At 42.9% G+C, this 25,727-nt stretch overlaps 1 protein-coding gene across 1 annotated transcript; it reads left to right on the forward strand.

Moving 5' to 3' along the window:
- Nucleotides 1-25,647, forward strand: LOC106565266 (serine incorporator 1). The gene is made up of 10 exons (XM_014132180.2): nt 1-363; nt 2,479-2,640; nt 3,270-3,448; nt 4,634-4,713; nt 6,280-6,417; nt 6,892-7,061; nt 19,569-19,659; nt 20,036-20,237; nt 20,611-20,856; nt 22,503-25,647. Exons 1-10 carry the CDS (start codon nt 325-327, stop codon nt 22,639-22,641), a joined length of 1,446 nt encoding a protein of 481 aa, XP_013987655.1. The 5' UTR covers nt 1-324; the 3' UTR covers nt 22,642-25,647.
- Nucleotides 25,648-25,727: the final 80 nt, after the last annotated feature.

Raw genomic sequence — 25,727 nt, forward strand, 5'->3', positions numbered from 1 at the left:
GTTAAGGTTTAGGTTAGGGTTATGGTTAGGGTTAGGATAATGGTTAAGGTTAGTGTTTAGGGTGTGGACGTCCCAAGTATCCCGGATTGCGCTAACCACTAACCAAGAAAGCATAGAAGATTGCGCGAGTTGAAGAAGTAGGGCTCGCTTGTACGACACTACAACAAAATCGTTTAATTAAAATATTTACAATTTTCAAAAGTTGGTACTCTAATTGTATCTACATTGACAATTCAACCTGGAGGGACAGAAAAGTAACGGGTGCCGTTACTGGAAGAAAAACGCTATAGATTGTGCGCACTCCTGTGCCGAAACTGGAATATTATGGGAGCTGTTTTGGCGGCCTATTCTGTCGCAAGCTGGGTACGTTTCTTCTCATATGATATCACGAACATATTTTTGCACAAGAACCAGGTTGACATATGTGACAAACATAAAGAATGGCTTAGTATCTCAATCTTCGACTGAGCTCATACAAGGTTGTCAGGATGATGCGACGTAAGCAACAGGTCAGAATCATGAGAAGGCGCAAGCGCCTGTCACTCATCTTGAAACGAATTACATGAACTAACGGACTCCAATGGTGGTAGCCTATGTGATTGACTAGGACTTGGTTATGTATCTGCTTGTGTGAAAAACAAGGTTTTGATTTGCCTCTGCTTTTGCTCTGGCTTGCTCTGGTCTCCACAAATGTCAGGGTATCAATATGTGTTCACGTTATAGACCAGAATATACATTTTCATAGGGAAAAGGGAAACATAAACTATTTGCCTCCCTCAAGTAGCCCACAATACACACATAGTATGGGGCTACTGTAAGTCCTAAAGGGTTAATCATGCTTCCAGTAGTCATCTGCTCTACTCATGATTAATTGGATTAACAGTGCTTGCTGCCTTGTCCTAGTCCAAAAACAAAGACCATGGCATGCTTAAACTGTTGCCATAATATGTATGTGGAGCAATATAACCTACATGTCATAACGTACATATAATAGTCTACATGTCATAACGTACATATAATAGTCTACATGTAATACCATACATATAATAGTCTACATGTAATACCATACATATAATAGTCTACATGTAATACCATACATATAATAGTCTACATGTAATAATGTACATATAATAGTCTACATGTAATAACGTACATATAATAGTCTACATGTAATACCATACATATAATAGTCTACATGTAATACCATACATATAATAGTCTACATGTAATACCATACATATAATAGTCTACATGTAATACATGTATCTCTGGTCATCTCATGCCAGAGAGATGTGTTATTGTCGTGTTATTGTCATATTATAGCCTAGACTAGAGACTAGAGCAAAATATGTCATAATGTAACAACAAGAGGACAAAGGGGCATTTGTCGTGCATTGGGCGCAGCTCAGAGATAAGTTATACAGTCGTACTTTGTCTCAGGCCCAACTAATAAGTGTAGGCCAAGCAACCAAATACACAACGTTGCCATGAATAGTTTCAAAAACATTAGTAGGCCAGGACGTTCAGTAGCTACTCTAGTACATACCGCTAGACATATGAATTTAGGATTTGCTAGGGGGGGGGGGTAGTATTGGGATTGAGACAAACGCATAGAACAACAAGCCTAATCCAATGTCTTCCGATCTCCATTGTAACTGTCTAGCTATTAGACAGTCAACTTGTGATTCCTGGTTCTTCTCCACATTGACCCAGCTAAAGCAGGCCAAGTTTATGTTAACCACAGGATGGCCTCATCGGTCATGTGTAAAAGATTTGTCTTGCCGGCTTGCCCATATTCTGGCTACCCATGGCTAAGCTGACCTTGTCTGTCTGGGGTATTACGTTGTTTACAAGCTAGTAGGCTACCAAGGGCTCCACAGAGTCAGGTGTCTTAAAGGTACAATGGCTTCATGCCTTTGTAATTTTCAATTTGAGTCATTTAGCAGACGCTCTTATCCAGAGCGACTTACAGTAGTGAACGCATACATTTCATACATTTTGTCTCCATACTGGTCCCCCGTGGGAATCGAACCCACAACCCTCGCGTTGCAACCACCATGCTCTACCAACTGAGCCACACGGGACCGGCTACTGGTTACTGTAACACTGTTGTATCACTGTTGTGGTGGATTAGACGTGTTTGTTGTTTCTCTGTCTTGGTTGAATAAGTACGTAACAGCAATATCTCAACTTCTCCTAAGTACACTTGATTTTACCCCCACAGTCAAAAAGACAAGTTGTTGACTTGTTTTTATTGCGTTTGGATTAGGTTCAGGCCAACTACCACATTGCTGCAGTATGTAGTGCTTCAAAGTGCCAAGACGAAGGTTAATCAGTCCACTTGAGTGTCTGCACTGACTCTGGCTTGTCCCTAGCTGACCTACAATGTTAGGGGAACGTTTGGCAATGATTTTCCCCTGTATCTATAACCTCACAGGAACGTTTGACAATGGTTTTCCCTCCTCTCTTTCCCTCTAGGTGCCGTGTCTGTGTAGCAGTGCGACATGCTTGTTGTGCAGATGTTGTCCCCAGAGCAAGAACTCAACGGTAACGCGAGTCATCTACGCCTTCATCCTGTTGCTAGGGACCATTATAGCCTGCATCATGCTGTCACCAGGAGTGGACGAGCAGCTAAAAAAGGTAGGAGACAGGCCCGATCAATTACATTCACACACACACTTCCTGAGTGAGACAGGAAGTGTGTGTGTGTGTGTGTGTGTGTGTGTGTGTGTGTGTGTGTGTGTGTGTGTGTGTGTGTGTGTGTGTGTGTGTGTGTGTGTGTGTGTGTGTGTGTGTGTGTGTGTGGAGGTGTTATGGAGACGATGAATCATGTTGTGTCATAGTAGATGTTTGTGTATATGGTGAATGATCATTATTTACTTTAATAATGCTTGAATACATGGGGAGGCTATTGGTGGAAAGAGTCAAGTCACATGTACTTAAAACGGTGGGGGCCTACACACAGAGTTGCAACTTCCAATGCAACCTTACTGTATGTTAAGGTTGTATTAACATTGCAACTCTGTCTAAATTTAAACATTGACATATATTCATTCCAAATGGGAATGTTGAATGACTATGGTTGGTTACTTATAAATTGTGAAACTTTTGTGGTACAATACTGATAGTAGCCAACTTGTTGTTGATTTACAGTACCAAAGCAGAAATGTTATGTTATTGAATGCAGAATCGCACAGCCAGACTATGGAAATTGACAGTAGTTAAGATTTACCTGATTGGTTTGTGCCTATGTCCGTCTGTGCCTGTAGATTCCTGGGTTCTGTGAAGACGGAGCAGGCATCAATGGAAACATCAACTGTACGATCTTAGTGGGCTATAAAGCCGTGTACCGGGTGTGCTTCGGAATGAGCATGTGTTTCCTGGCGTTCGCTCTGATCATGATCAACGTGAAGAACAGTCGAGACCCGCGCTCCGCCATCCACAACGGGTAACCACCCCATAATGCAATGCACCCCTCAAAAAAGAAAAAGGGCCTACGTGCTACTTATTACTACATGTAATAAAACTTAAATGCCAACTTTGACTTTAAAGTCAGTATTTCGTTGGATACCCTTTATTATTAACCTTTTACACTTGTGGGAATTGGTCTTTATGGATAGGGCTGAATTGAAATGTTTCTTACAGAAGAAATATGGAAAGCCTATGCATAACCATGGTAGCAGTGGAAAGGAAACAGTTTGAGATTATGGTAAAATTATTAGACCAAAGGTGAGGACACAACAGTTCACCTGACACAAGACTGAATCCAAACATTACACTGTTGATTTTATGTTCATTTCACATTTACTGTACTTTTCACCACATTTCAAATGTGAAAATACTCTGTATACATTCAGTAACATGTTATGGAATATTCCTGGAAAATGTGTGGTAGGTGCAACATAAGACAATAAACATTACAAGGGTTAGAGTGAGAGGACTAACTGGAGTCTCCAAATGGCCACACACACACACACACCTCTCCAAAGTGTGCACAGGTCCTAAGTAATTTCAATACATTTCTATGACTCAAAGAAGAATCTTCAACTTTATGTTTTTTTTGTTGTTTTGCTCTCCTACTCCTGCCGTTGAGGAACCAGAGCAAGCACACTAGAGGTTGTTTTGTTTGTAACACAACCCTGCATCCCCGCTCTCACACAATTACTGATGTTGTTTACACAATCCAAAAAAACGGTCTATTGTAAATCGCAATCTGGTTCAGATGGGCGTCATTTGAAAGCCTGGTCTATTGCCAATATGAGTAGCTAAGTTATAAAATACACATTTGGACTCACGGCTGTTTGGCTTGCTTGTATGACATCAAAGCGGTATTTATTATAATCCTCAAGATCTCATCTTTCAAAATACATTGTCCTCTTAATTTACAGAATTTCCCAGCATTTACAGACAATAAAGTATGTGCAAGTTTGCCAAACTAGCAGGAGGGATGGGGGCAACTTCTTGTCGCGTGAGATGCTCATGTTCAGAACGTCTGAGCTAACGTTCTTCTGGCCACCGTGCCAAGGAACCCGAGGAGAATAACTGAACTAGAGTTTTCCGGAACAGCAAGACATCATAAGCCTATTCACGTATATTTACTAGCTGATAAATTACCTCACTCTCCCCCCCCCAGGTTTTGGTTCTTTAAGGTGGCTGCCATGGTTGCCGTGACAGTCGGTGCCTTTTACATTCCTGAAGGGCCTTTTACTCGCGGTAAGATTGACACAATTGAAATCCTTTCAGTCATAGTTTAGGATGTGATAGTTGATATTTGTATATTATTATGATTTATCAATGCAGCCTTTGACCATGCATACCATGCACAATCAGCATATACGAGTGATATACTATTACCGTAAATTCCGGACTACAAGCCGCAACTTTTTTCCCAGGCTTTGAACCTCGCGGCTTAAACAATGACACGGCTAATATATGGATTTTTCCCGCTTTCAATTTTTTTTCTCCAAAAAAACACATTCTGTGACGTGCTTAGTTTTTTGGCGGCATGAAGCTTTCATTAGACCAATGAAATTGCCGAACGGGTTAAGGTCAAACAACTTTTTTGTTTACTGTTTAGATTAAATCGAGCGCCCTCAAACTTACCATCATTTTGATTACGGTAGTCATTTTGTCACCCTCATCATGGCAAAGACACGGAGAAATGCATATGATGCAGCTTTCAAGTTGAAGGCGATTGATCTGGCTGTTGGAAAAGGAAATAGAGCTGCTGCACGGGAGCTTGGTCTTAATGAGTCGATGATAAGACGTTGGAAACAGCAGCGTGAGGAATTGACTCAGTGCAAAAAGACAACTAAAGCTTACTGCTAATTTTATTTTTTTTGTTACAAGCCGTGTTTCGTTAAAGCCTATTTATTTTTGTTACAAGCCGTGTTTCGCTAAAGCCTGTGTAAAGTTAATTTGTTTCAATGTACCGGTAGGCACCTGCGGCTTATAGACATGTGCGACTTATTTATGTTCAAAATAATATATATTTTTTAATTCAGTGGGTGCGGCTTATATTCAGGTGCGCTTAATAGTCCGGAAATTACGGTAGTCTTTGATATTAAAATGTAGTGTAATATTAACACTATTAATTATTGATATTCACAATGATAATCATGTAATAAGTAATAGTAATATTTTTAGGAACTGCTTGTTGATAAGTGTAATATAAAGATGAGGGCATCCCGATTGGCATCACTACAGACCCGGGTTCTTTCCCAGGCTGTGTCACAACCGGCCGTGACCGGGAGTCCCATAGGGCGGCGAACAATTAGCCCAGCGTCGTCCGGGTTAGGGGAGGGTTTGGCCGTGGGGGCTTTACTTGGCACATTGCGCTCTAGCGACTCCTTCTGGCGGGCCGGGCGCCTGCAGGCTGACCACGGTCATCAGTTGAGCTGTGTTACCTCCGAAACATTGGTGCGGTTGGATTCCGGGTTAAGTAGGAGGGTGTTAAGGAGCGTGGTTTGGTGGGTCATGTTTTGGAGGACGCATGACTCGACCTTAGCCTCTCCCGAGCCTGTTGGGGAGTTGCAGCAATGAGACAAGATCGTATTTGGATTGCAATTGGAGATCACGAAATTGGGGAGAAAAAGGTGGTAAAAAATGTTTTATCAAAAAAGAAAAAGTGTCATATGATGATGGTCTCTATCTCTCTCTCTCTCTGTGTGTGTGTGTGTGTGTGTGTGTGTGTGCGTGTGTGTGTGTGTGTGTGTGTGTGTGTGTGTGTGTGTGTGTGTGTGTGTGTGTGTGTGTGTGTGTGTGTGTGTGTGTGTGTAGCGTGGTTTGTGGTGGGTACCTGTGGGGCTTTCTGCTTCATCCTGATCCAGCTGGTTCTGCTGGTGGACTTTGCCCACTCCTGGAATGAATCCTGGGTGGACAACATGGAGAGAGGGAACTCCAGGGGCTGGTACGCAGGTGAGTCTTCCTGGCAAATCAAATCCACTTTAAAATCCACTTACGATCGCAACACACTTAGTAAACAGTAAATCAATAAAATGAAAGAGGGGATGAAAAGAACATAAACACACACACTCAAACAGTCATTATGATTAGCCAAATTATTTATGTTTTGGTGATTAGGAATGCTGATGTGAGGTTTAATGTGATGTTTTAGCAAGTATTCACCAGTTGTTGTTTTTTTAAGTAAGTGATATCAATTCAACACAATTGGTAACTACCTGGTACCAAATAGCACATAACAGTAATTATTTGAATGAATCCAAAAGAGTAATTACTGTATTAAGTAAATACCAGCTAAATAAATGGTAACGGTAACATACAGTAAGTGCAGGTGTCAATAGTGCTGTATAATGCTCTTAGACAGAATCTGTTCTGCTTTATAATAACAATGCAACTTGAATCTGATTCGGTCTATCCTCTCGTCTCTAGCCTTGCTCGCTGTAACTGGACTGAACTACGTCATGGCCTTTATCGTCATCATCCTGATGTACATGTTCTACACTCGGTCAGAGGGCTGTCTACTCAACAAGTTCTTCATCAGCTTCAACTTGCTCCTCTGTGCCGTAGCCTCTGTTGTGTCTGTCATGCCCAGAGTACAGGTGAGCCCTCGTTCAACGCTCATTCAATGTTCAACGTTCAATATTCATCATTTCATTTTATGAAATTGCTCCAAAGGTACTGTATAGAACAGATAGGACTATTAGAGTGTAAAATAGGGACGTTGTAGCAGTCGCAAGGACAAAAAATTAGCAGGAGGCAGGGAGGTAGAGGTGGAAATTAGTGTTGTATTTATTTAGACAGCGCTGGTGATGACGGTGATCAATTCACAGGTTGATATATTTACAAATATCTGACTTCAAAATGTCAGTATTCAAAAAGAAAAAAGCCTCCTATCAGACATAACCTGTCCTAAGCATAAAGAAACAGGTGGGGTCTACTACACTCAGTTGCATCCTCCCCAAACGAATCGTCAAACAGAACTGACCAGAACATACCCAAGCGGGCACTTACAGTGCCTTCAGAAAGTATTCACATCCCTTGACTTTTTCCACATTTTGTTTTGTTACAGCCTGAATTTAAAATGTATAAAATGTAGATTATTTTGTCACTGGCCTACACACAATACATCAAAATGTCATTTGTACCAAAATGAAAAGCTGAAATGACTTGAGTCAATAAGTATTCAACCCTTTGTTATGGAAAGCCTAAATAAGTTCAAGAGTAAAAATGTGCTTAACAAGTCACATAATAAGTTGCATGGACTCACTCTTTGTGCAATAATAGCGTTATATACCCTGATGAAGACAGCTTGTCTGTCGAAACATTGGTTATTCAATTATTGCATCTGAGCTCCTAGAGTGTGCGGCTTTCCTTTAATTTTTCAATAATAATGTTTACCATGATTTTTGATTGACTACCTCATCCCTGTAACCCACAGAAATTATTATATGTAAGGTCCCTCAGTCGAGCAGTGAATTTCAAATACAGATTCAACCACAAAGACCAGGGAGGTTTTCCAATGCCTCGCAAAGAAGGGTACCTATTGGAAGAAAAAAAGCAAACATTGAGTGGGATATCCCTTTGAGCATGGGGAAGATATTAATTACACTTTGGATGGTGCATCAATACACCCAGTCACTACAAAGGCACATATCAGGCATGAAGGTAAGACCCAGATGCAGACCACTTCGAATAAACAATAGTTTAATATTCCAACAGGGGCAGGCAATAGACAGGTCAAGGCAGGCAGGGATCAGTAAACCAGAGGTGAGGCAACGGTACCGGACGGCAGGCAGGCTCAGGGTAAGGCAGAGGTCGGTAATCGAGAGGGGGGCAAAGGTACAGGTCGGCAGTCAGGGTCAGGGGCAAGCAGAGTGGTCAGGCAGGCGTGCTCGGAGTCAGGACATGCAAGGGTCAAAAATCAGCAGGGCAAGAAAAGAGACTGTAAAAAGCAGGAGCTGAGACACAAAACACTGGTTGACTTGAACAAACAAGACGAGCTGGCAACAGACAAACAGAGAACGGGAGACAAAGGGCTGTGAGACATGGGTTTGACTCTGGACACATGAAAGGTGGGATGTATACAAAGGGTACGGGGCAACAGAAGACGAACAGCAGAGGGTCTAATGAGCTTGGAGATGGGGAACGAGCCGATAAACCGGTGGAAGAGTTTGCGGGATTCCACCCGGAGGGGCAGATCCCAGGTCGATAGCCATACCTTCTGCCCGAGACGATACCGGGGAGCCGGGGTCCGATGGCGATCCGCTTGTCGTCGATACCTGGAGGTGGTCTTGAGGAGGGCTGACCGGGCTCTCCTCCAGGTACGACAACAGTGGCGGACAAACATCTGGGCAGAAGGTATGCCAACCTCCTCTTCCTGCTCAGGGAAGAACGGGGGCTGATGCAGGGAACACTCAAACAGTGATAGGCCCGTAGCAGAGCAGGGAAGTGTGTTGCGGGCGTATTCCACCCATACCAGCTGCAGACTCCAGGTGGTGGGGTTTGCAGAGACCAGGCAGCGCAGGGTGGTCTCGCAGTCCTGGTTGGCTTGCTGTGTCTGGCCGTTAGACTAGGGGTGGAACCCGGAGGACAAGCTGGAGTTCCACCCATGCCGGGGGGAGACCCGTGACAAAGTCCAGGTAGATGTGAGACCAGGGAAGATGAGGGACGGGCAGAGGTTGGAGGAGGCCAGCTGGAGCTTGTCGAGGGGTCTTGTTCCGTGCACAGACTGTGCAGGCAGCAACAAAAGCGGTGATGTCCGGAACCATGGTAGGCCACCAAAAGCGTTGTCGTACGAAGGCCAGGGTCCGCCGGGAGCCCGGGTGGCAGGCAAACCTGGAGGAATGGGCCCAATCCAGGACCGCGGAGTGGACAGCGTCATGCACGAACATCCGGTTATCTGGGCCCCCCCCCCCAGGGTTCGGCTGGGACCGTTGCGCCTCCTGGACCTGTTTCCCGATACCCCAGCTGAGTGCCGTTACCAGGCACGACGTGGGTAGGATGGTCTCGGGCTCCGGGGTGGTAGCCGTGGGGTTATAGCAGCGAGACAGGGCATCCGGCTTGATGTTCTTGGACCCCGGCCGGTAGGAGAGGAAAAAGTTGAACCGGGTAAACAGCAGGGCCCATCTCGCCTGCCTGGAGTTGAGGCACTTGGTGGTGCGGAGATACTCCAGGTTTTTGTGGTCGGTCCACACAATGAACGGATGTTCCGCCCCATCGAGCCAGTGCCTCCATCTTCACTGCGAGAAGCTCCCGGTTCCCCACATCTCCGTGGCGGTGAGGCAGTGGGAGAAGAAGGAGCAGGGATGCAGCTTAAGGTCCAGGGCAGAACGCTGGGACAGAACAGCCCCCACTCCGACATCTGAAGCATCGTCCTCCACCATGAACTGACGGGAAGGGTCGAACCAGGATCGGAGCCATGGTGAAGCAGTGTTTAAGATCCCGGGAAACTCCCGGTCCGCGGCCATGAACCACGTGAACGGAGTCCTTGGTAGAGGTCGACCGATTAATCGGAATGGCCGATTAATTAGGGCCGATTTCAAGTTTTCATAACAATCGGTAATCGGTATTTTTGTCCACCGATTTGCCGTTTTTTGTTTTTTTTTGTTTTACACCTTTATTTAACTAGGCAAGTCAGATTAAGAACTCATTCTTACTTTCAATGATGGCCTAGGAACGGGGGTTAACTGCCTTGTTCAGGGGGGATTCGGGGATTCGTTTTTGCAACCTTCCGGTTACTAGTCCAACGCTCTAACCACCTACCTTACATTGCACTCCACGAGGAGCCTGCATGGCAGGCTGACTACCTGTTACGCGAGGGCAGCAAGAAGCCAAGGTAAGCTGCTAGCTAGCATTAAACTTATCTTATTAAAAACTATCAATCTTAACATAATCACTAGTTAACTACACATGGTTGATGATATTACTAGTTTATCTAACGTGTCCTGCGTTGCATATAATCGATGCGGTACCTGTTAATTTCTCATCAAATCACAGCCTACTTTGACAAACGGGTGATGATATAACAACGCATTTGCGAAAAAAGCACTGTCGTTGCACCAATGTACCTAACCATAAACATCAATGCCTTTCTTTAAAATCAATACACAAGTTTATATTTTTAAACCTGCATATTTAGTTAATATTGCCTGCTAACATGAAATTGTGTCACTTCTCTTGCGTTTCATTGCACGCAGAGTCAGGGTATATGCAACAGTTTGGGCATCCTGGCTCGTTGCGAACTAATTTGCCTGAATTTTAATTAATTATGACATAACATTGAAGGTTGTGCAATGTAACAGGAATATTTAGACTTAGGGATGCCACCCATTAGATAAAATACGGACCGGTTCCGTATTTCACTGAAAGAAAAAAAAACGTTTTGTTTTCGAGATGGTAGTTTCCGGATTCTACCATATTAATGACCTAAGGCTCATATTTCTGTGTGTTTATTATATTATAATTAAGTCTATGATTTGATATAGCAGTCTGACTGAGCGGTGGTAGGCACCAGCAGGCTCGTAAGCATTCATTCAAACAGCACTTTCGTGCGTTTTGCCAGCAGCTCTTCGCAATGTATTGCGCTGTTTATGACTTCAAGCCTATCAACTCCCAAGATTAGGCTGGTGTAACCGATGTGAAATGGCTAGCTAGTTAGCGGGGTGCGCGCTAATAGCATTTCAAATGTCACTCGCTCTGAGACTTGGAGTAGTTGTTCCCCTTGCTCTACATGGGTAATGCTGCTTCGAGGGTGGCTGTTGTCGATGTGTTCCTGGTTTGAGCCCAAGTAGGAGCGAGGAGAGGGACGGAAGCTATACTGTTACACTGGCAATACTAAAGTGCCTATAAGAACATCCAATAGTCAAAGGTTTATGAAATACAAATCGTATAGAGAGAAATAGTCCTATAATTCCTATAATAACTACAACCTAAAACTTCTTACCTGGGAATATTGAAGACTTATGTTAAAAAGAACCACCAGCTTTCATATGTTCCCATGTTCTGAGCAAGGCACTTAAACGTTAGCTTTCTTACATGGCACATATTGCACTTTTACTTTCTTCTCCAACACTTTGTTTTTGCATTATTTAAACCAAATTGAACATGTTTCATTATTTATTTGAGGCTAAATAGATTTTATTGATGTATTATATTAAGTTAAAATAAGTATTCATTCAGTATTGTTGTAATTGTCATTATTACAAATAAATAACACAGTGATGTCACTGAGTCCCCAGTAGTCAATGCACAGCCGCAGGGTTCTTCTTCATGGACATGAAGGACAAGACAGCGAGGAAGAGGGACGGATAAATCCAGTAGCTAGGGAGTGCCCAATGTAGTCCTCCATAGCCTTGGTTTCAGGTCCCGAAAGCGAGTACAGATATCCCCGGGGCGGCGTGGTGCTATGGAGAAGGTCAATCCCGCAGTCATAGGGGCGGTGCGGCGGAAGGGAAATGGCCCGGGACTTGCTGAACACCTCCCGGAGATCCTGGTACTCCGCGGGAATGGCGGAGAGATCGGGAACCACCTCCGAGGGCCCAGGAAGACGTCCCGGGGCAGGTTGCGCCGACTTCCGACAATTTAAAAAAATATATATTTCACCTTTATTTAACCAGGTAGGCCAATTGAGAACAAGTTCTCATTTACAACTGCGATCTGGCCAAGATAAATAAAAGCAGTGCGACAAACAACAACACAGAGTTACACATGGAATAAACAAACGTACAGTCAATATCACAATAGAAACATCTTTATACAGTGTGTGCAAATGAGGTAAGATTAGGGAGGTAAGGAAATAAATAGGCCGTTGTGGCAAAGTAATTACAATTTAGCAATTAAACACTGGAGTGATAGATGTGCAGAAGATGAATGTGCAAGTAGAGATACTGGGGTGCAAAGGAGCAAAACAAATAAATAACAATATGGGGATGAGGTAGTTGGATGGGCTATTTACAGATGGGCTATGTACAGGTGCAATATCTGTGAGCTGCTCTGACAGCTGATGCTTAAAGTTAGTGAGGGCGATATGAGTCTCCAGCTTCAGTGATTTTTGCAATTCGTTCCAGTCATTGGCAGCATAGAGCTGGAAGGAAAGGCGCCCAAAGGAGGAATTGGCTTTGGGGGTGACCAGTGAAATATACCTGCTGGAGCGCGTGCTACGGGTGGGTGCTGTTATGGTGACCAGTGAGCTTAGATAAGGCGGGGCTTTACCTAGCAAAGACTTATAGATGACCTGGAGCCTGTGGGTTTGGCGACGAATATGAAGCGAGGGCCAGCCAATGAGAGCATACAGGTCGCAGTGGTGGGTAGTATATGGGGCTTTGGTGACAAAACGGATGGCACTGTGATAGACTGCATCCAATTTGCTGAGAAGAGTGTTGGAGGCTATTTTGTAAATGACATCGCCGAAGTCAAAGATCGGTAGGATAGTCAGTTTTACGAGGTTATGTTTGGCAGCATGAGTGAAGGATGCTTTGTTTTGCGAAATAGGAAGCCGATTCTAGATTTAATTTTGGATTGGAGATGCTAAATGTGAGTCTGGAAGGAGAGTTTACAGTCTAACCAGACATTTGGGTATTTGTAGTTGTCCACATATTCTAAGTCAGAACCGTCCAGAGTAGTGATGCTGGACAGGCGGGCAGGTGCGGGCAGCGATAGGTTGAAGAGCATGTATTTAGTTTTACTTGCATTTAAGAGCAGATAGAGGCCACGGAAGGAGAGTTGTATGGCATTGAAGCTCGTCTGGAGGTTCTTACATCTAGACGTTCCGCTAGCGGAACACCTGCTCCAATATCCAATGATAGGCGTGGCGCGAATTACAAATTCCTCAAAAATACAAAAACTTCAATTTTTCAAACATATGACTATTTTACACCATTTTAAAGACAAGACTCTCCTTTATCTAACCACACTGTCCGATTTCAAAAAGGCTTTACAACGAAAGCAAAACATTAGATTATGTCAGCAGAGTACCCAGCCAGAAATAATCAGACACCCATTTTTCAAGCTAGCATATAATGTCACAAAAAACAAAACCACAGCTAAATGCAGCACTAACCTTTGATGATCTTCATCAGATGACACTCCTAGGACATTATGTTAAACAATACATGCATGTTTTTCTCAATCAAGTTCATATTTATATCAAAAACCAGCTTTTTACATTAGCATGTGACGTTCAGAACTAGCATTCCCACCGAACACTTCCGGTGAATTTACTAAATTACTCACGATAAACGTTCACAAAAAAACATAACAATTATTTTAAGAATTATAGATACAGAACTCCTTTATGCACTCGCTATGTCCGATTTTAAAATAGCTTTTCGGTGAAAGCACATTTTGCAATATTCTGAGTAGATAGCACGCCATCACAGGCTAGCTATTTAGACACCCACCAAGTTTAGCCCTCACCAAAGTCAGATTTACTATAAGAAAAATGTTATTACCTTTGCTGTTCTGCGTCAGAATGCACTCCCAGGACTTCTACTTCAATAACAAATGTTGGTTTGGTTCAAAATAATCCATAGATATATCCAAATAGCGTCGTTTTGTTCGTGCGTTCAAGACACTATCCAAGGGTGACGAAGGGTTACGCGCCCGACGCGTTTCGTGACAAAAAAAATCGAAATATTCCATTACCGTACTTCGAAGCATGTCAACCGCTGTTTAAAATCAATTTTTATGCTATTTTTCTCGTAAAAAAGCGATAATATTCCGACCGGGAGTCGTTGTTTACGTTCAAAGACGAAAGAATAAAAACATGGAGTCGACTCGTGCACACGCCTCAGTCTCATAGTACTCTTACCGACCACTATCCAAACGCGCTAATGTTTTTCAGCCAGGGCCTGCAAAGCCACGATTCAGCTTTTTGCCGCCTTCTGAGAGCCTATGGGAGCCGTAGGAAGTGTCACGTAACAGCAGAGATCCCTTGTTTTGGATAGAGATGTTCAAGAAGGCCAAGAAATGGTCAGACAGGGTACTTCCTGTACAGAATCTTCTCAGGTTTTGGCCTGCCAAATGAGTTCTGTTATACTCACAGACACCATTCAAACAGTTTTAGAAACTTTTGAGTGTTTTCTATCCAAAGCTAATAATTATATGCATATTCTAGTTTCTGGGCAGGAGTAATAATCAGATTAAATCGGGTACGTTTTTTATCCGGCCGTGAAAATACTGCCCCCTATCCATAACAGGTTAACACAGTGTCCAAAGAAGGCCAGAAGTATACAGAATGATGTTGTCTGCGTAGAGGTGGATCAGAGAATCACCGGCAGCAAGAGCGACATCATTGATGTATACAGAGAAAAGAGTCAGTCCAAGAATTGAACCCTGTGGCACCCCCATAGAGAATGCCAGAGGTCCGGACAACAGGCCCTCCGATTTGACACACTGAACTCTGTCTGAGAAGTCGTTGGTGAACCAGGAGAGGCAGTCATTTGAGAAACCAAGGCTGTTGAGTCTGACGATAAGAAGTGGTTATTGACAGAGTCGAAAGCCTTGGCCAGGTCAATGAATACGGCTGCACAGTATTGTCTTTTATCGATGGCGGTTATGATATCGTTTAGGACCTTGAGCGTGGCTGAGGTGCACCCATGACCAGCTCGGAAACCAGATTGCATAGCAGAGAAGGTACGGTGGGATTCGAAATGGTCGGTGATCTGTTTGTTCACTTGGCTTTTGAAGATAGATATAGGTCTGTAACAGTTTGGGTCTAGAGTGTCTCCCCCTTTGAAGAGGGGATGACCGCGGCAGCTTTCCAGTCTTTGGGGATCTCAGATGATACAAAAGAGAGGTTGAACAGGCTAGTAATAGGGGTTGCAACAATTGCGGCAGATAATTTTAGAAAGAGAGGGTCCAGATTGTCTAGCCTGGCTGATTTTTAGGGGTCCAGATTTTGCAACTCTTTCAGAACATCAGCTATCTGGATTTGAGTGAAGGAGAAATGGGGGAGGCTTGGGCAAGTTGCTGTGGGGGGTGCAGGGCTGTTGACCAGGGTAGGGGTAGCCAGGTGGAAAGCATGGCCAGCCGTAGAAAAATGCTTATTGAAATTCTCAATTATCTTGGATTTATCGGTGGTGACAGTGTTTCCTAGCCTCAGTGCAGTGGGCAGCTGGGAGGAGGGGCTATTATTCTCAATGGACTTTACAATGTCCCAGAACTTTTTGGAGTTTGTGCTACAGGATACAAATTTCTGTTTGAAAAAGCTAGCCTTTGCTTTCCTAACTGCCTGTGTATATTGGTTCCTAACTTCCCTGAAAAGTTGCATATCGGGGGGGCTATTTGATGCTAATGCAGTAGACCACAGGATGTTTTTGTGCTGGTCAAGGGCAGTCAGGTCTGGAGTGAACCAAGGGCTATATCTGTTCCTGGTTCTACATTTTTTGAATGGGACATGTTTATTTAAGATGGTGAGGAAAGCACTTTTAAAGAATAACCAGGCATCCTCTACTGACGGAATGAGGTCAATATCCTTCCAGGATACCCGGACCAGGTCGATTAGAAAGGCCTGCTCGCTGAAGTGTTTTAGGAAGCGTTTGACAGTGATGAGGGGTGGTCATTTGACCGATTACGGACGCAGGCAATGAGGCAGTGATCGCTGAGATCCTGGTTGAAGACAGCCGAGGTGTATTTAGAGGGCAGGTTGGTCAGGATGATATCTATGAGGGTGCCCGTGTTTACGGGGTGTGGCAGAACGGACTCCAGCCCATGATGTCACCCATAGACCAGTTGAGTGGGTTGTGTCGCTGTAGCCAGTAGAATCCCAAAACCGTGCGGATTTGGGGGGACTTGATGAGCAGGAACTGAATGCTCTCACTGTGATTCCCTGACACACGTAGGTTGATGGGAGTGGTGTTATGTGTGACCCGACCTATAGAGCGCCCGTCCAACGCTCTAACATCCACGAGAATGGAGAGGGGCTGAGTGGGGATGTTCAGCTCGGAAGCCAGAGTGGCGTCCAAAAAGTTCTCATCGACCCCGGAGTCAATGAGGATCCGGAGAGATTTGGACTGGTTTCCCCACAGCAGAATGACATGAAAAGGGGTACGAGTAAGGGAAGCAGAAAAGTTCCCCACATGGCCCACCAGAGTACTCGCTCCTACCGGTGAGCCTGGTCTTTTACCTGGCACGAAGACACAAAATGACCAAAAGTCCCGTAATACAGACAGCTCCTTGTGCTGATCCGGTGTTGCCGTTCCGCTGATGACAGCTCAGCCCTGTCTAGTTGCATGGGCTCGGGAAACAGTGCCGCAGCCCTCCTCGGTGACTCTCGAGGTAGGTCAGGAAATTTTGGGTGCTCTCGGTCACGGGACCGTTGGGGACTTCCGGGATAACTCAGAGGTGAGGTGGAATCCCTGGACGTGCGAGTGAAATCGGATTTCCTCCTCATCCGTCGTTCCCGCAATCGCCCATCAATGCGGATGGTCAAAGCGATGAGGGAGTCAAAATCTGTGGGTAACTCCCGAGCCACAAGCTCGTCCTTAACCTCCACCAAGATGCCGTGGAGGAACATGTCGAACAATGCTTCCAGGTTCCACGCACTCTCCGCTGCCAACGTACGGAAATTCACCGCATAGTCGGCCACAGTGCGGGCGTCCTGCTAGAGTTGGATTAGCTTCTGGGCAGCTTCTTTCCCGAAGAACGGGGCATCGCAACGACCTTCCTCACCTCTTCCACGAACCCCTCCAGGCTCGAGCATATGGCCGGCTGCTGTTCCCATATGGCGGTAGCCCAGTTGAGAGCCCTTCCAGACAACAGCGTTATGAGGTAGGCTATTTTGGAGTGATCCGAGGGGAAGGAGGAGGGCTGAATCTCGAAAATGAGGGCACACTGAGCTAGAAATGCCCGACAAGTGCTCAGCTCTCCATTAAAGTGTTCTGGAGGTGGTAATTGGGGCTCCCGGGAAGGTGGAGTGGCCGGTGGGGCGGCGCTGCTAACCGCCAAGTTGCTGAGAGGCGGTGGGGTTACCACTGTGGCAGGCTGCCCCCCAGACGACCCGCGGAATTGCTCCAACAGCATGTCCAACGCCTGGGCATGGCGCTCAGCCAACGTTTGGACCCTCTCCATCAGCCCACCAAGCAATACCTCGTACCTACCAATGGAGGCTCTTTGGGAGGAGATGGCGTTGCGCAGCTGGTCCGGGTGTGCTGGGTCAGTCATGGCCAGTTCGTACTATCAGGTATGAAGGTAAGACCCAGATGCAGACCACGTTGAATAAACAATAGTTTAATATTCCAACAGGGGCAGGCAATAGACAGGTCAAGGCAGGGGTCAGTAAACCAGAGACAAATACAATACAACACATTGTTGAGTGCCGCTCTCTATATTTTCAAGCATAGTGGTGGCTGCATCATGTTATGGGTATGCTTGCAATCGTTAAGGACTGGGGAATTTTTCAGGATAAAAAAGAAACGTAGTGGAGTTAAGCACAGGCAAAATTCTAGAGGAAAAGCTGGTTCAGTCGGCTTTCCACAATTCCACAAAGAATTCACCTTTCTGCAGTAAAATAACCTAAAACACGAGGCCAAATATACACAGGAGTTGCTTACCAAGAAGACAATGAATGTTCCTGAGTGACCAAGTTACAGTTTTGACTTAAATCTGTTTGAAAATCTATGGCAAGACTTGAAAATGGTTGCCTAGCAATGATCAACAACCAATTTGACAGAGTTTGAAAAATTTTGTAAAGAATAATGGGCAAATATTGTACAGTCCGGGTGTGCATAGCTCTTAGAGACTTACCCAAAAAGAGTCAAAGCTGGAATCGCTCCCAATGGTGATTCTAACATGTATTGACTCAGGGCTGTTAATACTGTATTTCTATTTCAATAAATTTGCCAAAAAATTCTAAAAACATGTTTTCACTTTGTCATTATGGGATATTGTGTGTAGATGGGTGTGAAAAATAATAAATGTAGTCCATTTAGAATTCAGTCTGGAACACAACAAAATGTGGAAGAAGTCAAGGGGCATGAATACTTTGTAAAAGCACTGTAAATACCATAAGCCACACCTATCCTGGCACGCAAGCCAGGTACATCTATGCGCGCTTAAGCGCATGCGCTCACACAAGATTATACAAAACAGAGAAACCAGACGTGTTCCAAACAAAGATAGTTAAGAAATTGACAGAAAACTGGTAAATAGAATTAAATAAACCTAAGCTTCTCCATCAAAAGTGTTGCGCAGTTATTGAGCGCTCCAAACAACGTGTCCACTACGAGAATGAGAATGGTAAATGAATAATATTATATTCAATGAATTAGCAGAAGTCACCATAACCAAACATTCTAGATTACTGGGGAAATGCGGGGATTAACAGTAAATACTGAGTATACATTTAACGGGGAATTGATAAACATTGACAAACAAAGGGCACACAATTGACACAAAGAATGCTCACTGATTTGGTGGGTGCTTATATTTGTCAAATTTCACACATGTACCAGGGTGTATTAATACACGTGTGAATTGGATATCTCAACTCTCCCTATTATCAACGGCAACCCTGGAGCAATTAGGCTTAAGTGCCTTACTCAAGGGTACATCAACAGATTTTTCACCTTGTCAGCTTAGGGAATTGAACTAGCAACCTTTTAGGTTACTGGCCCAATGCTCGAACCACTATGTTACCTGCCACCCATTTGCAAGAGCCAGTGCACATCTAGTGGAGAGACGTACCTAAACTAAGTTTCAACTCACATTCAGTTGATTCTGAGTTGTGACCAACTTTGTGATGCAAGGCACAGCCACAGCCTAATTTAAATGATACAAAATGGCTGTGAATGTCACAGTGGGCCTAGTACAGCTTAAAGTACATCCTAAAATGTCATGTGGTCAAGAACAAATCCAGGCCCTAATTATAACACACGTCTGCCAGTAGCGGCTGATGATTTAAAAACTTGTGGCAGTTAAGAGATGAAAAGTATTTTTTTTTATATTTATTACAAGGAGGATGTTTAAATATGTTTTTATTGTTGTTTTAAAACGGAGGTCCATCCTCCCTTTGCTACGTGGAGAAACCCCCACTGAGGCCTAGTGAGACAGCATTTTCATTATGTTTGGTATCCCTTTGTAAATCACAGTTACTTTGTTTGTTTTTTTAGGAATCCCAGCCCCGATCTGGTCTACTCCAGTCCTCCATCATGACCATGTACACCATGTATCTGACCTGGTCTGCCATGACCAACGAGCCTGGTCAGAGCCACTGTTATACAAGCTGCTGCCCTAACAGCACTGCCTCCCTGACTTGTTCATCTATGTTCATTATTCATTCATACCAAATAAATTAACAGTTCATTGTTCATATATCTAACCGTTTAAATGCAATCATATTCATAATTATTGGGAACAATCAAATAGCTTCTCAGTCAGACTGACATCCTTTGAAACATTTGCCCATGAATTGCAAACACATCGCCATTCTCCACGCTAATTGCAAATGTATTTGTTCAGCTCGAGTTAAACTCAAAAGTCACCACCCCCTCTTAAAAAAGTAATTATTAATATTAAAATATAAACGAAAGAAATAATAAGAAAAAAATATCTATATATATTTTTAAATTCCCCTCAGACCGGACATGCAACCCCAGCCTGCTGAGCATCTTCCAGCAGACACTGGTGCCCACGCTGGCCCCTCTGGAGATTGAGAACCAGACGGCCGTGGTGATCATCGGCACCGAGGAACCCATCCTGTCCTCTCCCTATCTGCAGTGGTGGGACGCCCAGAGCATTGTGGGATTGGCCATCTTCATCCTATGCATCCTCTACTCCAGGTATGATTGGTCAGCAAGGCAGACCTTGGCACAGCTATAGCGCATAGTGGTTTGGGAAATAGAAGCAATGTAAATTTGTTGTTGCTACACAGTATCAGTGGATTTGGTGACTGTTGACCCCCCCTCTGTTCATGGATTTAGAATATCAGTTTGCACTTTGAGCATTCTGAAAAGTGCTTTATCAATCCAATCCATGATTGTGACTTTTTAATCTAATACCTTTGGTTATACTTCATTATAACTTTATTGAATAATTATACATGCTTATAAATATTTACAAATGCTTATATATGCTTTCGAAGTTATTATAAATGTTAGAATTTCTCATGAATTGTAATTCTTATAATGATTATAAATGCTCACGTCCTTGTAGCATCCGCTCGTCCAACACCAGCCAGGTGAACAAGTTGACCATGGCCTCCAACGACACGGTGACCCTGGAGGAGAGTAACGTGGGCACACCGGACGAGGAGGTGGGAGGGACGGGTACGGGGAGGACGGGACCCAGGCGTGTGGAGGACAACGAGAGGGACATGGTCCAGTACAGCTATTCCTTCTTCCACTTCATGCTCTTCCTGGCTTCGCTCTACATCATGATGACTCTCACCAACTGGTATAGGTCAGTAAGGCCAAGCTAAACAGATTACCAACGTCGTGAAGTGCTACGTCTGAAAACATTACTAGCTGTCAAGTCCTTGCTTCCTTCATCCTTGTTTCCTTCGTCCTTGTTTCCTTAATTCCCCCTTGAGGATTTGTTCTTGACAGACCTTGGAGAGGATCCAAGGTCCCTCCCTCACACATCCTTCTCCAATGAGCTTTAAAAGTAATTGAGGAAATAAGGACGGAGGCAGCAAGGATTTGACAGCTAGTAACATTTTCAGACACAGCCATGGTGTCAAGTTTGGTTATGCAGATTTGGATTGAAGTGAAGTTGACTTCCAAATAAAATTAAATAAAATGTTATTGGTCACATACACATGTTTAGCAGATGTTATTGCGGGTGTAGCGAAATGCTTGTGCTTCTAGTTCCGAAAGTGCAGCAATATCTAACAAGCAATATCTAACAATTTCACAACATATACCCAATACACACAAATCTAAGTAATGGAATGGAATTAAGAATATATAAATATATGGACGAGCAATGTCAGAGCGGCATAGACTAAGATACAGTAGAATAGTATAGAATACAAAATATACACTACCGTTCAAAAGTTTGGGGTCACTTACAAATTTCCTTGTTTTTGAAAGAAAAACACATTTTCTGTCCAATAAAAAAACATCAAATTGATCAGAAATACAGTGTAGACATTGTTAATGTTGTAAATGACTATTGTAGCTGGAAATGGTTGATTTCTTATGGAATATCTGCATTGGCATTCAGAGGCCCATTATCAGCAACCATCACTCCTGTGTTCCAATGGCACGTTGTGTTAGCTAATCCAAGTTTATAATTTTAAAAGGCTAATTGATCATTAGAAAACCCTTTTGCAATTATGTTAGCACAGCTGAAAACTGTTGTCCTGCTTAAAGAAGCAATAAAACTGGCCTTCTTTAGACTAGTTGAGGATCTGGAGCATCAGCATTTGTGGGTTCGATTACAGGCTCAAAATGGCAAGAAACAAAGACCTTTCTTCTGAAACTCGTCAGTCTATTCTTGTTCTGAGAAATGAAGGCTATTCCATGCGAGAAATTGCCAAGAAACTGAAGATCTCGTACAACACTGTGTACTACTCCCTTCACAGAACAGAGCAAACTGGCTCTAACCACAATAGAAAGAGGGGTGGGAGGCCCCGGTGAACATCTGAGCAAGAGGACAAGTACATTAGAGTGTCTAGTTTGAGAAACAGACGCCTCACAAGTCCTCAACTGGCAGCTTCATTAAATAGTACCCGCAAAACACCCGTCTCAACGTCAAAAGTGTAGAGGCGACTCCGGGATGCTAGCCTTCTAGGCAGAGTTGCAAAGAAAAAGCCATATCTCAGACTGGCCAATAAAAAGAAAAGATTAAGATGGGCAAAATAAACTCTGCCTAGAAGGCCAGCATCCCGGAGTCGCCTCTTCACATATTTTATAGTTCAACATTTATATTTAAACTCTCTCACGCAACACAAGGCATCTCTAGCTCTCTAACATGAAAGTGACCGCAAAGCAACACAGCAATGCTGCAACGCAATACTTCAACCATAGATATTTCTGTTAAAGATTCACACCATTACATTTGTTCAGATATTAATATAGAAATCTTACTTTTTTCCTATACAGTCCTGATGCAGAATACAATGCCATGACCAGCAAGTGGCCGGCAGTTTGGGTGAAGATCAGCTCCAGTTGGGTGTGTCTCACCCTCTATGTCTGGACCCTGGTCGCCCCCATGATACTCATCAACCGGGACTTTAGCTGAAAAGGTTTCCGCTAACGCAGTATTCTTCTTTCACTTTCCTTATCTTGATTCCTGATTTTGCTTCGTTTTTTACATTTTACATAAACATTGACCTTATTGCCTACTGTATATTTCACGTGATTTTCTGTCAAAATGGACTGTGTTGTTTTGTGAATTAGATGTTGATGGTTTTATATAAAAATATCTCTGTGGTTAGCGTTTTAGATCTATTACAATAGATAGATTCACACATGAACCTGGTGTTAAATCTCCAACCTTGTATTGGTACATTTTACATTTTGTGCAGTTTGGGACCAAACGCAGGGATAGTTGACCTTCATGTCAAAGGAACATCTTTCATTTTAAAAAATGTCCTTTATCTCATGGCAAGAAAAGTATGTTAACCCTTTGGAATTACCTGGATTTCTGCATAAATTGGTCATCAAATTTGATCTGATCTTCATCTAAGTCACAACAATAGACAAACATTGTGTGCTTAAACTAATAACACACAAATTATTGTATTTTTTTGTCTATATTGAATATATCATTTAAATATTCACAGTGTAGGTTGGAAAAAGTATGTGAACACCTAGGCTAATGACTTCTCCAAAAGCTAATTGGAGTCAGGATTCAGCTAACCTGGAGTCCAATCAATGAGACGAGATTGGAGATGTTGGTTAGAGCTGCCTTGCCCTATAAAAAACACTCACAAAATTTTAGTTTGCTATTCACAAGAAGCATTGCCTGATGTGAACCATTCCTCGAACAAAAAAGATCTCAGAAGACTTGTTGACTTGCATAAATCTGGAAAGGGTTACAAAAGTATCTCTAAAAGCCTTGATGTTCATCACTCCACGGTAAGACAAATTGTCTATAAATGGAGAAAGTTCAGCACTATTGCTACTCTCCTTTGGAGTAGCCGTCCTACAAAGATGACTGCAAGAGCACAGTGCAGAATGCTCAATGAGGTTAAGAAGAATCCTAGAGTGTCAGCTAAAGACTTACAGAAATCTCTGGAACATGCTAACATCTCTTGATGAGTCTACGATATGTAAAACACTAAACAAGAATGGTGTTCATGGGAGGACACCACGGAAGAAGCCACTGCTCTCCAAAAAAAGCATTGCTGCACATCTGAAGTTTGCAAAAGTGCACCTGGATGTTCCACAGCGCTATTGGCAAAATATTCTGTGGACAGATGAAACTACAGTTGAGTTGTTTGGGCCTGGATAACTTGCTATCATCAACGGAAAAATGAATTCCCAAGTTTATCAAGACATTTTGCAGGAGAATGTTAGGCTATCTGTCCTCCAATTGAAGCTCAACAAGACAATGACTCAAAACACAGAAGTAAATCAACAACAGAATGGCTTCAACAGAAGAAAATATGCCTTCTGGAGTGGCCCAGTCAGAGTCCTGACCTCAACCCGATTGAGATGCTGTGGCATGACCTCAAGAAAGCAATTCACACCAGACATCCCAAGAATATTGCTGAACTGAAACAGTTTTGTAAAGAGGTGGTCCAAAATTCTTCCTGACCTTTGTGCAGGTCTGATCCGCAACTACAGAAAACATTTGGTTGAGGTTATTGCTGCCACAGGAGGGTCAACCAGTTATTAAATCCAAGGGTTCACATACTTTTTCCATCCTGCACTGTGAATGTTTATACAGTGTGTTCAATAAAGACATGATAATGTATAATTGTTTGTGTGTTATTAGTTTAAGCAGACTGTGTTTGTCTGTTGTGACCTGGATGAAGATCAGATCAAATTTTAAGACCAATGTATGCAGAAATCCAGGTATTTCCAAAGGGTTCACATACTTTTTCTTGCCACTGTATGTCTATGGATGTTATATTCCTGCATTATGGGAAATGTTGGGTTAACAGTAGACTCAAACTACGAATCTGACCAGTCCTGACCCTCTCCAAGGACCATAAGTGGTGTAAGAAGAATGAAAAAATATTTTTCAACCAATGCTATATTTGGCCCACAAATATTTAGCACTTATAATCACATCTATTGACTACGTCACAATTATTGCTTGATATCTGAGTTGTATTTTTATTTTCAGAAGCATTGATTTCCCTTTACTGTTATATTTATCTTTGTGTTTGAAGAAGCTTGTTAGTATGACATTTGGTGACATGATTTTCGGTAACTGTTTTGTTTGCACTTATACCCTCAAAGTTTTCAGTCTTACCGATGCTTATTTAATCGTAGCCAACACTGTTCAGTAGTAATTGAATTTGCATAGGTTTAGCCTTACATTATTTGATATTGTAGTAAGCTGCTATGCCTTCCAATGCCTTACATATCTGTAAATGTTTGTGTCTTTTGAATTGAAATCATCACAACATAAGAGGAGCGTAGCAATCAGTGTTTTGAAAAATATGTTTTTTTGGAAAGCGATCCACAATCTACTTAAATGATTTATGCTTCTGCCAAATATTTGTGTTATCTTTATAATGTTTGTGATTTGGAGATTGAATGTATGAATGTAATTGACTGAATCAATAATGCTTACTGAAGGAACTTAAGCATATTTCGAAATGCATGTACAACAAAAACCCATCGTAATTTGTTTTTAAATATAGGCCTCTACAAGCCATCTAGGTATGTTTTTGCAATTTATGCTTTGCATTTAGGCCTAAGGTTCAGTTCCAAATGGACATACATTATGTCATATTCACATACCACAAAATGTTACCGGATATTTAGTAAATATGACATTATAATTAGAATGATATCCTCAAGCTCAGTTATGACCGCAAATACAAAGAAATTGAAAAATGTTGATGCACTTGATCGGAGCATGATGGTTTATAGATTAACACTGCCATTGTGATATTGATGAAAATGTATCATAAGTATTTAATTTCATTCTGAGACCAAAACCTTCTGTAAGCTATAGTTGTGATGAGAGTCTGCTTATGGAACCTGCTTCAGTTCCCATTGAACCACAATTGTTTAGAAAGTCTTGTACGCTATGTACGATAAATAAAAATAAAGTTTATTACAAATGTTTGGTGGAACTGTGAGTTATATTTGGGGCGGCATGTAGCCTAGTGATTAGAGCGTTGGGGCCAGTAACCGAAAGGTTGT

Source organism: Salmo salar, chromosome ssa12 (genome assembly GCF_905237065.1).
Source record: "Salmo salar chromosome ssa12, Ssal_v3.1, whole genome shotgun sequence".
Taxonomy (NCBI): domain Eukaryota; kingdom Metazoa; phylum Chordata; class Actinopteri; order Salmoniformes; family Salmonidae; genus Salmo; species Salmo salar.